Raw genomic sequence first — 14774 nt, 5'->3', positions numbered from 1 at the left:
TACGTGCAAAAATGTCGCCAGTGTACTTTACATTCATTCGCGACTGTCACGCAATAAGATATTAAACTTTATCGCGCAAGAATTTCTCCATGATTGCTGTCAACTTGAGATGTGTTCCCTCCATGTATTTTATCCAACAAAATCTCAAATAAAATACAAAAATTATGTCTGGATTAATTTTCCATTTATAAATAACAGAAGAAACGAGTTTGGTTTTTAGCGATTTCAATGCTACAGCAATCCATTAAAATTTTTTGTTAGTAACAATGAAAACAATTTTATAATCTGTGTAAAGTATTTTTTTATATTTACATATAAATATGAAATTAAAGACGCCAAAAGTATTAGCTAGTTTATAATTTAACTTTGTAGATTTATCACTGCCTTGTAAATTTAGTTGCCATAAATTAGTGGATTCACAGATCTACAGATAAACTGCGTATTTTCGAAAAAAAAAAATAAACGGACGGGTTAAACAAAATTTTTCGTTTTTTTATTATTTATCGATATATTTCTGGCAAGAGATATTTCATCGGTTTTACCGAAATTTGATATTGAACGCTCGGATGTGCAAACCTGCTCAGTTATTAAAATTGTTTTCACTTTTTGCAAAACAAAAACGCATTGCAATCTAAGCCGAAAGCATCGAAAGTGGTTTAACTTATTGTTAGAAATTATTCTCAATTTGTAAGCCATTACAAATCTAATTGGTAGCTTCGAGCTATAAGCATGCCGTATTTTTGAAATATCGCTCAAGCGCATAAAAATATTTGATATTTATAAAAAAAATACCTTATTTATTGGTTATCTGGCCATAAGATAAACAGATAAGATAAAGTCTATGCAAATCAATAGGGGTATTCAAATAAGTTAAAGTTTAACGGTTTGACAGGTTATGTCGGGTTAAAGTCGAGTAAAAAGTTAATTAATTAACTTTGGGCGCGCTACTCTTTAAGGTTATGCAAAATACATAAGTGTCTCATTAACCTATCACATTAATCTTTGGGTTAAGAGTTTAAAAATTAACTTTTTACCCGACTTTAACCCGACATAACCTGTCAAACCGTTAAACTCTAACTTATTTGAATACCTTTTTAATATGTCATTAATATTATTTGATATTATAAAAAAATTGAGTATAGAAATCAAATATAATATTAAAACTATATACAGTCTTTTATTCAACCAGTTATAATACAAATTAAAAAAAAATGTTATATATATATATATATATATATATATAAAAGTGAAATAAGTTTAATAAAGTAAAATAAAGGTAGAAAAAATGGCATTTTTATCGTTTTATCGACCAATCTGCAATTAACGAAAACAAAAAGCATGAAATGAAATGCACTACTTCGAAATCAAACTCTCGACAGCATAATTTTATGCCATTGTGCGCGCTACCGTATATTTATGGGATTGACATGCATGCTAGTTAATAGAACCGTAGCTGGTTTCTACGATGTGATAATGAAATCGGATTATCGATTTCGTTCCCGCAGCAAATAGTCGTATACCGACGTAAATGGCATTGATAGACGGCGCTATGAGGGCGTGCAGAATAATAGTGCTAGCACACACAGTGCCTAATGGAAAATTTTCATTAACTATCTGGTTCGTGAAGACGTAATCTGAAATCCCCGTATTCATCGTCATCATCTTGTATTATTACTATTATTAGAGTACTTTCAAAAAGATTTTGAACTTTTCATTTAATGCATGTTGTTAACTTATAAAAAAAATTCATTTTTTGTAATATAATATTAATAGATTAATACGTCTTACTATTACTAACTTTGAATTCTTCTGTTATAATTTATTCTAAAATTTTAACAGCGAATACTATGATAGAAAATACACCAACATTTATAACATTAACTTTTTGTTATATTTCAAAATCAATTAAACTTTGCGAATAATTAAAATTTCACCAATAAATGATAATAGAAAGGTTTTCTTACACTGAAAGATCTTTATAAATTTTCTTATTAAAAAATTATGATTATTTCATATGACAATCTATATAAATTTCTAATCTTCCTAATTTCTGTTTTCGTATCAGCAAAAAAATATGAATTTTTCAACTTGCAACAAAGCTGGAGAAAATATTTGAGATTAATAATGTCGCATCGCAAGTATTTTAAAATGTGACTTTTCAACAATAACTTTCAAAATAGCTAGCACTGCGAAATTCAGCAGAGTAAGCTTCAAACTTTTCCGCCATTTATTTCAATATTCGCGATATTAAAATTGCTCTATCCTATTTCTGTTATGTCGCTGTAATATTATACAACACCATTAACAGCATTAAAATTAAATAACCGTAATCTTAACTAAAATCATTAAGAGAGATTATCTTTCCTTATAACTAAAAAATTAAATAATTAAATCATTATTTTTAACACAAGCAGTTAATCTTTTTTAGTTTAATCTTGTTTTTAGCTCGCGTAATTATGTCTATTTGTTCTAGAAGATTTAACTGAGAACACAATATATAAATTTTTTTTTTCCTTCTACTCTTTCTCTTTCTCTTTCTCTCTCTCTCTCTCTCTCTCTCTCTCTCTCTCTCTCGCTTTCTTTCTCTGTTCATTTTTTTTCACTCCTTTTGCGCGCCGAAAGCGATACTTTTATAAGTCACGACTGCATTTAAAAGGAATTCCGATCGTTAATATCGCACGATTAAAGGTTTCTGAAAAATTTTCCTTCCGCGGTAATATCTCCCAGTCTTGCAAGCCGGAGTTTCCAGGTCGAGAGATGCTTAGCCATTAATGGCGATTGTGGCACGGCGAAGACGAATAAAAGTGTAGACGACGCTCGTCGACAATTTGAAGGAATCCTCACAATCTTTTTTCTCGACAATCTATTTTATTCTGCTCCGCTTACGATGCACCGATGAACCATCTGCACATTATTGCAACGTAATATGCAGACACATCACTGCAAACTAAACTCGCGAAGTTATGATGGCAATAATCATTGATTACTCTGTTTGACGAGTCATCTTCAACTTGTAACATGATTATGTGTTAATAACATCCATCCCAATTTAATTAAAAAAATTCTAATAAAAACCAATTTAATAATTAAAATTTTTAATAAAAAAAATTGCACGCACAGCAAGTATTTATGTGTGTGCGCTACGCATACAATTTAAATATAGAAATGTATCGTTGCTCAGACTGAAAAATTACGAATTCACAAATATTCATAAATTTCGATGGATTCATATACATATTTAGTAATTATAAGAGATTTATGACTTTATCAATCTAAAAATTTGTAGACTCGTCAGATATTATATACTAATTATAATTTTTCAATCTAATCATAGATCTAAAAATTTGTATAAGAATGTCTCTTCTGATGATAATCGAATAAACCGTTTACAAAATTCAATAATCACAGTTTAATATTCAATTTGTAAAAATACGTGTATCTACAAATTTTTACACATTATTATGTGTAGTATGTGTCACAGAAGAGATAATTATATCATAATATAGCATCTAGTATATTTTATATATCTAATAGCTAATCTTTCAGAAAACTAGAATTTTCATATTGCAGCAGATTTTTCGGCTGTATTTGTTTATTCCGATTTATTCTGTTCCGGTCATACAGAGTAATAAAATGGCAAATTACTTTTATCGGTACGTATAAAAATTTCATAGGACGCCCAATTTTCCAATTCCAGCCAGAATGCAGCTCTGACATTTTCCACGGTACAACGCGTGTAGCACATCCAATGTATAGTACGTTGTGGAAATTTCTACCTTCCAATTTCACCCATGCCAAATTACCGCTGAATTCTGTCAAATGGATGTATACATTTTTCGTCCCAATTAAAATGCGCTTCGATTAAAATACACTTGCAGCTAATAATTGCGTCCATCAACTTAAACAACAGATAAAATAAAACAGATAGCTCAAGAGTATAAATTCGTGATATGTTTAATGTAATCATTTGTTATATAAAAAGGATAAAAAATTTTACTTTATATACTACAAGGGGCCTTAAAGGGCGTTTTGATGGAACGTACCCAATCCTAACCTCCAATTCATTCATTACCTTACTGTTTCCTCCTTTGGACCAACGGTTTAACGTCTCGTCCGAAAGACGGAGCCCAGTTTTCTCCGCATATTGCACGGAGGAGCGCGGTTTTTCGGAAAAGAACTTTTCCATGTTACATGGCTCTAGTGGACTCGAACCTGGTTCCTCAGAGTCTGACGCTCTACCACTAAACCACGCACCGCCGCCCATAATCATTTGTTATACTTTTAGTATAATGCATTTACATGTTCACGTTAAATTGTCTTTTTATTTTGGAAATGTAACACTATTTCGTACGTAAAGTTAGTTTATTACACCGATCATATTATTTTGCTATTGTAATCTATCTAACGTCTATATATAATTCGATCCCTCTAACGTGCATCAGTAATTTGAGAGCTCAATTTGTCACGAAAAGGTTTATAAAAGCTATTAGTTTCATACACTATCTGTTTGAATTCACTCTTTTACTAACAATTATGCTATTAAACGATTAACGGACGCAATGCGTTCGTAATATTATATAATATGCATAACTCTTCATTATATACATATTAGATATAATGTATATCAACAAATATGATTATTCAAATTTTACTTGTCACTAGTATCATATATTACTAGTGAATTTAATATTTGTTTTGCTAAACAGTAATTATATCTGTAAATTATTAAAGTAAATGAAATAACGAAAATCAATAGATAATATAGAAAGACGCATATTGATAGAAGAATTTTGCCTTCGCTGAAATACATGACAGTATAAAATACACAATATCCATTTAAACTCAAAATTCTTCCTCTAATACGATCCAGTTGACTCTCATTATTTCGTTTCACAGTTTCTCCGTCGTCCGTATTTCTTGTGGCTGTTCTAAATAAGTTTCCGTGATCTTCCCTTTTTCTTCATTTTGAATGTCGGTCGAGTGAGCCACGGAAATATATCTTCCTGGTAGTTCGACTGTGCGCTCGCAAACGAATCATGAGTAAAAATAAAAATAAGAAATAAATGCTAGAAAGAAGAGCAAGCTGCAATAGTTTTGTGCGGCATATGAAAAGGAGACAAAACTCAGCTGTTGCTGACACTCTTTCCTTTTGTTTGAACTCGCGAGATCGATATTTCGAGTTCTTGCGCAATTAACAGTTTTCTTAAAATATAAATTCGAAACACATCTTGTAATAGATATAATTTTGATAAAAATGCTCATTTTCTCTAAATTGCAAACAACTATAATGTGTATAATAAGTAGAATTATTAAATTTATATTAAAGTTCTATTGTTATTAGTTAAATTTATATTAATTTGTTTAATACATTTTTCATTATATTAAAATTTTATATAAAAAATTATCACAGGTTATCCCTCTTTATTTTATCCAGTCCCGAAATTATAAAATCCTGACTGCAATCGGGAAAATTTTGTTTAACAAATTATTCTTATTAGAATGTTATTTTTTTGCGTAAAAAAAACAAAATTATTTTAAAAAATAACATATAAAGTATACGATCAATGTTAGCATTGAAACGGCAAAAAACAAACAAAAATGTGTGTGTGTGTGTGTGTGTGTGTGTGTGTGTGTGTGTGTGTGTGTGTGTGTGTGTGTGTGTGTGTGTGTGTGTGTGTGTGTGTGTGTGTGTGTGTGTAAGATATGTGTGTGTGTAGATTACGTGAATTTACCTCGATACATAAACCAACGCCAACCTAGATGCTTCTCGCATCGAGGCAGATCCGAGATTAGATTCGGTATACAACAATGGAGCATTGTCAATTCAATGGCGAAGAGGGAATCGAGCCGGGACGAAACTTAAATTGGACTCAATTTCTAATGAAGTCGATAGATATCAGTAAATCCGGGAGGGCCACTTTTGTCAATAACGAATCGCTATAAATTCCAATACAGTGTTCATGTCATGTGCACCAAACGCATTATGTACGTGTCCCGTAATACAGAGATCATATTTGCTTCCTAATGTTTTGCTAATTTTATAAGAATGCAGATAATATTGTTTTCTTTAAATAAATTTTGTAATTTTAAATAAATTGCAATGACAACACGTAAAAGCAATCTGCAAAGAATGATAGACGTGTGGTAGTATGTACATACATGCGGATTTGCTTTTACATAGACGGCATAAAAACTACAGAAACTGCTGATGACACAAACCGTTATAAAAAAATAAACGTTAAAAAAATACTCAATATTTTTGTTTCGCCTGTTTATAACCGCATTTTTGGGAAATCAGGAATAATTTGATTCACGGAAATTCACACTCACGATAATTAACGAGATGATGCTTGATTAGTGGAGATTATCCGGCAACACACTTGGTTGTCTGTTATTATCGAATAACCGATGCAGTAAACAAAGTTCTGTCCGCATTAATAGCTGATGCAACAGCTCGCCGTAAAGTTTGTTAACATCCACCTGATATGTCGCATAGCACAGAATAATATGATTGCGATTACACATTAAAAATACGGTGAAACAACTAAACATCCTAAAATATGCTTTAGCAAACCATATTTGTTAATTGTTTAAATTATTTCAAAATTTCAATAAATATAATAACCAAATTTATTGGGAATTATATTACATTGTATCTAGGATTATACATGGTTTTAATTATCTGCTGTTATAACATCCTAATTAAGATATTAAAACTGTTATATAATATTTTAATTCAGTGATTATTAGGCGAACAAATTCTCAGATTAAAAAGTCCATATAAAGTTATCTAAGTTTTTAATTTTATTTATATTTATATCTAATATGTTCACTAGCATCTCTCTCTCTCATGTATATATGAAGGGGTAAAAACCACACTGGTTAATGTGGCATAGATGCAATTTATATATTGTACAGATTGCATCTATGCACATAAGAAAATATTTTTAAAAATTTGACTTACACCACTATGGTTTTTACCCTTCCATATATTGCAACTTAAAAGTCTAGGAATCTCTAAGCCGAAATGTTTTTTGTTAGAAAATCAAAATTTTAAATATATTTAATAAATTTAGATTAAAGAGAGAGAGAGAGAGAGAGAGAGAGAGAGAGAGAGAGAGAGAACAGACATGTAAATTATATGCAAATTATTATAAAATAATTGTAATTACATATTCACTTCTTTCTTTAATTACGCGAAAAGAATTATTCAAACTCTCAAAGAAACACACTGTAGCAGGTCATTCAAAATGAAAAATGCCACAAAAGAGTGAAAGATATTAATAACGGAAAATGAAAGTGGAAAATTCCCGGAGAAAACGCTAAAAGAATGGGCAGCGGCGAGAAACGGCCCCGGCCGGTTCAATGTTAGCATAAATTTTGGGACACACGTACGCACATTATCTCGAATGAGTTAAGCCGAGGCGGATTGTAGAAGTTGGCTCGAGGGCATGAATATGAAAAAGGGTTGTTCTCTCATGCGCGCGCGAAGCCTTGAAGCGGTGGTGCCGACAGGAGAAGTCGAGTAATCCTTTCGACCGACATTTTCACGTCCTCGACATATCGAACGATCGCGACGTACGCAACAAAAGATTTTTACGAGATCTTTTAAGAGGAAATCCGACTTACTTGTAATCGCGCGAGAGCTTACAATCTTTACATCTTTCAACTTCCTCGCCATATTCTCTATTCTTTTTGAGAAATTGGAAGTGCAGTATAAATGATAACAATTTTGGTTAACTAAAATTAATCAAGGTTTAGATATGAATTTTCTACAAACTTACGATTGAATCGAAAACCTACCTCTCTGAAATGAACATTTGCTTCGCTCGCAATATTTTGCGTGAATATTGCAAACTCTCTGATATGATACATTCTTACATGAGTTTTCCCCCACCGTTTTCCATTTATGTATACGAAAGAATACTTCGCGCCAGACTCAATCCCACTTCTCTTAGTGTAATGTACGAAGTACATAAAGATGTATGTATGTACATAAAGAAATAAGAATACGAATTATGTGTCTTCGAGGCTAGCAATCTCCACAGATTTATTTTTAATGAAATGTAAAACAGATAAAATAAATATTTAATTCTTGTTTCTATTTTTATATAGTTTTTATCTGTCCTTAATAAACGGATATTCTTTCAAATATATATACATTATTTATTAAAATCTGCTTTACATATTAAAGCTTAATATAAATACTTTATATTAAAATATAAAGTAAATTAATTAAATTAATATTAAGAGTTGTGTAATAGTTGTAAGAGTTGTAATAGTGGTAATCATGAAAATACAGTTTTGATGTAAACAGGCTCATACTAGTTGAAATCGAGCTGCTATTTCTAAATAATTTTCGAATAAATACGACTGGGAGTATTCCGCGCGTGATCTTTCAATTGATCAAATTCATGCACGTCAACGAGAGTGCGTTGCTCTTAATGCAATATTTACGAAACTGCCTGTTTCAATTAGAGAGATGAACTGTTATAATTAGTTCATCCTTCATGTCAGCGAGTATACGGAGCGGAAATACCTACGGAAATACGATCGTGGCGCATCAGAAGCTGTAGCATTTATCATAGAATACTGCATCCTAACCGCATGCTAAGATACATATTCATTCCACGTCGGTCAAATTTGGCCTTAGCCTGACCAGTTCTTTGGTTCATTACTAAAGCAGCGTAAGGAAGAGAGAAAATATGAATGAAAGCGTAGAGTAGAAGAGAGCTTATTTAAATGCTAATATTATTAAATTAAAACTTAATAATCGTAACAAAAATCAATAATAATATGTATTTGAAAACAAATATAAAAATATTAAATAAATATCAAATGAATAACGGAACGATAACAAATATGAAAAACATAAATTTCTCAAAAAAATATTTATTTAATAAACAATTAAAAAAGATTAATTATTTGTATTTATAAAACTAAAGTAATTTTATTGATTTGTACAAATTTTGTTAAATATATAGAAAAGTTTTTATTTTCATAGACGTATGACGTATAATTCATCTCATTTAATTAGCAAACAAAATTCATTTATGTGAAATAATTAATTTAATGTTACAGTACGAGGATCGAGCTTCCTCAAAAGATATACGCATATCAATGGAATTTTCCAGATTGCTAATACTGGAATCAGACTGGTGAAGAATCCAAACTATTCAAATAACGAAGTTGGAAACTGACGCAATAACTGGCATTCATAACAATTCTCCTGCGACTGTATTTCACATTGGTTATAACGATTGTCGTCAGGAGAGATTGCCATCTAACAAGCCATCGAAAACATCTGTTAGAGATGAATGAATGATCTTTTCATTTAAATAAAACTCATCTTGCACAAAGCATTTGCCCTAACGTAAAGATCGTAGAAAATAAGATGTTAGATAAGAAAAGAATAAAAAAAATATTTATTTTAATCAAAAATTTAAATGTAATTAAAAATAATTAAAAAATTGAACTAATCATTTAAACATTTTTAAATTATTATTTTAGAATTTAAAAACCGCTAAAAAACTGATCAAATACTTTTATACGAGATTAAGGTAGTGGTCTTTTCGTGAGAACAAGTATTAGATAAGTACCTAAATTTGATATATGTTAAATATACAGTAAAAAGGGACATGTGTACGAAAAATCAAGTAAGGTTACCGACACTTTACAAGAAATAAGTCATTCTAAATGTGCGTTCGCGGAGCGTGCAATTGTCATTCTATCCTTGTTTACATCTAATGAACGAGAAAAATAGAATGATGCAAATCGCTACGGCCGAGGTTTTCAACGAATAATACATGTACTTAGCGATCAGATGAATACATTATTCATGTCTTAAAATATTCCCTGAAGTTTCCAGATTTCGTACATACCTTGAAAATAAGGGCTTGCCGAATGTTTTGCTCTGATATATGAGGTTAAATAAGTAGTGGATCCAATCGCATATTGCTTTACTCGTACTTTCATGCCTGACCTAATAACCTAAATCGAGTCTAACCGCACTACTATATTGTGATATTTTTTACATTAGTAAATAATTAAATACGATTAAATCGTGCGTGTAAAATCATGTTATATTATTATAATTATTGGAATGCTGTGTAATGTTTGTTTTCAATTACCTCATGACGGACTGTTACTTGACTAGCTGGGTCCGCGAAAGGACCACCTTAAATATTCATCTTTATTCAGTTTACTAAAAAACAGCTTGTGTCTTTGCGTCAAGTGTCCGAGTAAGCATCTCGAAGTTCTTTTACAATTTCCTTTTATTTCTAATTCTATTCCTTTGACACTTTGTGATAATTTAAGTATAAGACATAAAAAATCCGGACAATTCGGATAGTTTAAGCCAGTATGCATCTAAGAATTCATGATTTTTATATACTAGTTTTAAATATATTCTTAAGTATCGACAAGAAATTAGATTGCGATTAATTACGGTCAGTATCCGATACAGAAAAGAATCTCATGGTAAAAAGCGAGCGCTCGATGTTCTCTGTTTTTATCGGGCTCCACGAGATCAATCCGCGAAAAAAGTTAAGCGATCCATCAAATATCAACGGTCCCGGTGCAGAAGAGAATAACGAATTTCGAATCTTCCGGACTGCTTCCGATAATAGAGATTTCGGCACTGCAAGTTATAAACGACAATCACCGATATATTCACATCTTTTGATATACCTAATGCAAATATTATGTAATTTTTTAATATTATTGCGGGTGAAAAAACATGTTTTCCCATTATTAAGGTTATACATTTGTTTTAATTAAAGAAAATAGATAGACAAAACAATTCTTAAAAATTAGATTATAAATTAGATTTATTTATTTAAAAATTTAATTGTTATATCCATACTCATTCTACAATTAGGCTTTATTAATAAAAAAAAAGCATATTACTGCGAATGTTAATGCAAAAATATTTAATGTAAAAAAAATAAATTTTTTTTCAGAATAATAATTAATTTCGTAATTTGATTGTAGAATTTGTATAATGGCCGTCATTAATCTTCTACCGAAACCATTGCTTTCGAAAACTGTCAGGGAAACCCAAAATTAATCCCCAATTTGTAACAAAAACCCTCAATTTTTAATAAGAAGCCGAATTAAAAGTCACAGATGGATACCATAAGAACCGATGAGAAATAACTCTACGATCGAATGTGAATATTATTATAATTTCGCACTAGTACAAACGCATTCGTTTATCTGACGGAAAGGATAGTAACAAGACTCCTCTATCATACGTTATTAGATCATCTTCTTGTCTTTTGGCCAGATTGAACCTACCTTTCGTTGCTCCTGGCTAATATCGATTCTGGCTACGATACAACCAGAGATCGGAACGGAGAAATATTCCTTTTATTGTTGGTTAGTCATCGCCGATAAATCAGCCTAAAGCTTTCAACTTTCAACCTCTCATATGATGTGTGAAAGACGAACGCGTCGCGAAGGGACCATCACATTAATGAAATTAATTAAGAAACAACAATTAATTAACAAACAAAATTAATTTACAACATTCAATATCATATTAAATTTGCGCTTATTCTTTATGCGTGTTTATTCCAAACACTTTCAATCAATAATAAAAAAATACATCTAATCAAAAATATAACCAAGTTTGCAAAATATTTTATATTAACCGCACTCTGATTCTAAAGAGATTCGATTACATTTCGCTAATATTAAAAATTTTAAGTAAAATATAACTTTAATTCGAAATTAAACGAATAAAAATTGTTAAATGCGATCCAACAAAATTCAAGGTTCATATACTTTCATCGATTCGAGCGATTCGATCGTCGTTGAATTTCTCTTCAAAAGTAGAGGTAAGAAATTCAGAATCAATAATGTACCTATCTACGTCTTATACTTGTTTGTGATATTTATAATAGTGTTGCTGAATTGATACATATAAGTATCAAGATACATTGTACATAAATCTAACAAAATTAAATTTCAGATACAGATCTATTACCTCGATCAATGAGAAAATTAAATTTATCACTCACCGGACCGATGCGCAGCAGCGGAGTTTATCAGCCACGTAGCTACGACGATTCTGTAACATACAAACATAAGATTTAAATTTTAAAAAGCGCTCAAAATAATCAATGCTTCAAAAGATAATTCTTATATGTATCGACATTTTTATTTATCTTTCAATTACATATTTATTAAAATAATTATGAATTTTTTATAGATCTTTATCAAAATAAATTCTTACAAAATTTTAGATTTTTTGTTTTTAATCTGTTTAATCTGTTAAAATAAAACAATCTAAATATAAAATAGAAAAAATGATTAATTTTACGCAAGTAAAAAATAATACTTACCGCAAGGTTGCTCCGCCGATGCCTGATGCCTTTCCAAGGCCCCTTCCTCCTCTCAGGATGTCTCTCCTCTGGATTGTCAGCTTCGTTTGATTCCTTCGATGCAACACTTCGCGTCGTTATTTTTTCTAAATCATTTAAATAAATGATTCAATTTTAGAGAGGAATATAGACGATACTTTCACGTATAATATCACCATCTCTCAGACTGTTTGAGTTGTCAGTTCCGTATAGAATACTATCGACACGATACTTGCGAAAACACGGGTAATTACAATTGCGCGATATTTTGTATGTCATGCACTTCCGAAGTCACTAACACACAACATATCGATTGCGGCTCGCGGAAATACAATTAATTACATTTGCGCGACACTTTCCCGACACTAATCGCGCATGCGAGATTTTACTGTATTGCAATCAATTAAGATTCAACTGGTCTGTATAAAAGTATATGCAATGCAATTAAAATTCAGCATTTCCGTCATGTTTCGTTCAGAGTTTTACGAATGGATAGAAATAATGCGAGATATATGCCATGTATGTATATGTATACATATATGTATGAACAAGTATTCATCGCCATGATACGCGTTACAAATTGTTAATTGCAAGAGCTAGTTAGTCGGACGGGATAGCAATTGCTTATCGCTACGACGGATGTATAGAATGATTGTGTCCGCCAGCTCGATTCTGCTATGTGCGGCAAGTTTGATGTCAAATGACGCGCTGTACGCTACAACAGTAACAAGGATCGTCGACCGAACAGTTATCATTTTGAAATATGTATTTCACGGATTATAAAATAAATGTACGAAAATATTCCATTTATCATGTTTCTAATTAATAAACAACCGTATCACGGTCTTCCGTTATTCGAATGACTTAATCCGATAATTCGTTTATTATTCTGCAAATTGCAAAATGATAGAAACAATTAAGTTTACATGCTAATTTATGACAAATTTTCAAAACCTTTAACCCGCGATATAAGAATTAAAGCATCATATAAGGTATCGTTCCTGTGTCAAATAGCATGAAAGATTACCTATCGTGATTTTTATCTCAAATAAATAAATTGTGCAGTGTATTTGCTTCGATAAATCGCCAATGTGATATTAACAGTCATTAAATTATACTTAACGATCGTGGAAATTAGTTGTGCGAAATAATAAATATCGTTAAATGTAATATTCGTAGAGAATAATCGTTTAATATTACTAAATATTTATTGCAAATCTATTTTAAGGGTTAACGACACGCGAGAACACGGAGCGACTCGTTCTGCTATATCTATCTGTTCGAGACTCGGAGCACGAATGATATCGCGGCGACTTTCGGTATACGCGGCACAGCCCTAACGTACACAATAACGCTGTATGCTGCAAAAAACACGTATCAAGGTTGTATACCAATTGAAATATTTCAAACTTTGTAACATAGATTCATACCGAATATTTTATGTGTTACATTTTAAATTACATTTAACGTAAAGTAAATATACCAATATCGAGACACTTTAAGACCTACGTATAAACATCTTTATCATTTTAGTTTTTAAATAAGTATAATATAACGCGAATTAAAATTTTTATCTTTGATTCTTCAATTTTAATTCGCGTTGTAATTTATTTAAGAAATAATGTCCAGACATATATAAGTACGTGTCCAGGCATATTGGTACATTTACACCTTATGTGCTTATTATCGAATATTAAATTCGACAAATATTTAAAGACTAAAATTTACCTTATTTAATTAAAAGAGTTTCTCTCTAAATATTAATTTATTATTATTGCTTTCTGCCAAATTCTTACGTTCCAAAATAAATAAAAATATATAACATTAATAAATCATAGTTTTTTATATCTTGTTTTTTATTCAATTATATTTATGACAGAAATAATTGTTTATTCCGCCAATGAGTATATCAAACACGATATTTATGACTTTGTGTATTATATATATTCATCATAAAATACAAAAAAAATTATAATAATGTAATGAATACTAATTAAGTATCGTTCAGGAATGTTAATAATTATTGTTTGTAGATGTAGCACTAAAATAATTAAAAATCCCCATTTTCAATCGCTTCGATTTTTATACAGAGTAAACCGCGTAAAATACTATTTGCTTCGATAAACCACCCCATAAGCCATCGATACGTTCACAAGTCGTTAAAAATTAATTAATCGCGCGGATTGGCAATCGCTAATTGTTCAAAGATAATGAAGTTTCAAGATAATACGTTGGTGCATGATAGACAATACGTATACCAATAAATTGCCTTGCATAAATTCCGTGCCAGCATTCTATATACTTCGCAAAAATAAATACAAAATCCAATTATTGTTTGTCATTACGAAATATTTATAATAATATAATATAAATTTATGCTAATATTGTGTAAATATTTTGTCTTTTGCT

The 14774-nt window shown here is 30.6% G+C and overlaps 1 protein-coding gene across 1 annotated transcript in view; it reads right to left on the bottom strand.

The window, feature by feature from the left end:
• Window positions 1-10557: 10557 nt before the first annotated feature.
• The window catches only part of LOC143902416 (uncharacterized), an 18629-nt gene continuing 14412 nt past the window's right edge, over window positions 10558-14774 (bottom strand). Inside the window, exons 2-4 of the mRNA XM_077415295.1 lie at window positions 12348-12472; window positions 12024-12073; window positions 10558-10639 (exon numbers count right to left, since the gene is read on the bottom strand). Of these exons, the coding sequence (XP_077271421.1) occupies window positions 10558-10639; window positions 12024-12073; window positions 12348-12472 (257 nt within the window). The remainder of the gene's footprint in view (window positions 10640-12023; window positions 12074-12347; window positions 12473-14774) is intronic.

This window comes from Temnothorax americanus, unplaced genomic scaffold (assembly GCF_048541705.1).
Source record: "Temnothorax americanus isolate GAGA-0224 unplaced genomic scaffold, ASM4854170v1 Scaffold4, whole genome shotgun sequence".
NCBI lineage: Eukaryota > Metazoa > Arthropoda > Insecta > Hymenoptera > Formicidae > Temnothorax > Temnothorax americanus.
The sequence above is the reverse complement of the archived record's forward strand: the minus strand, read 5'-3'. Positions and strand labels throughout refer to the sequence as shown.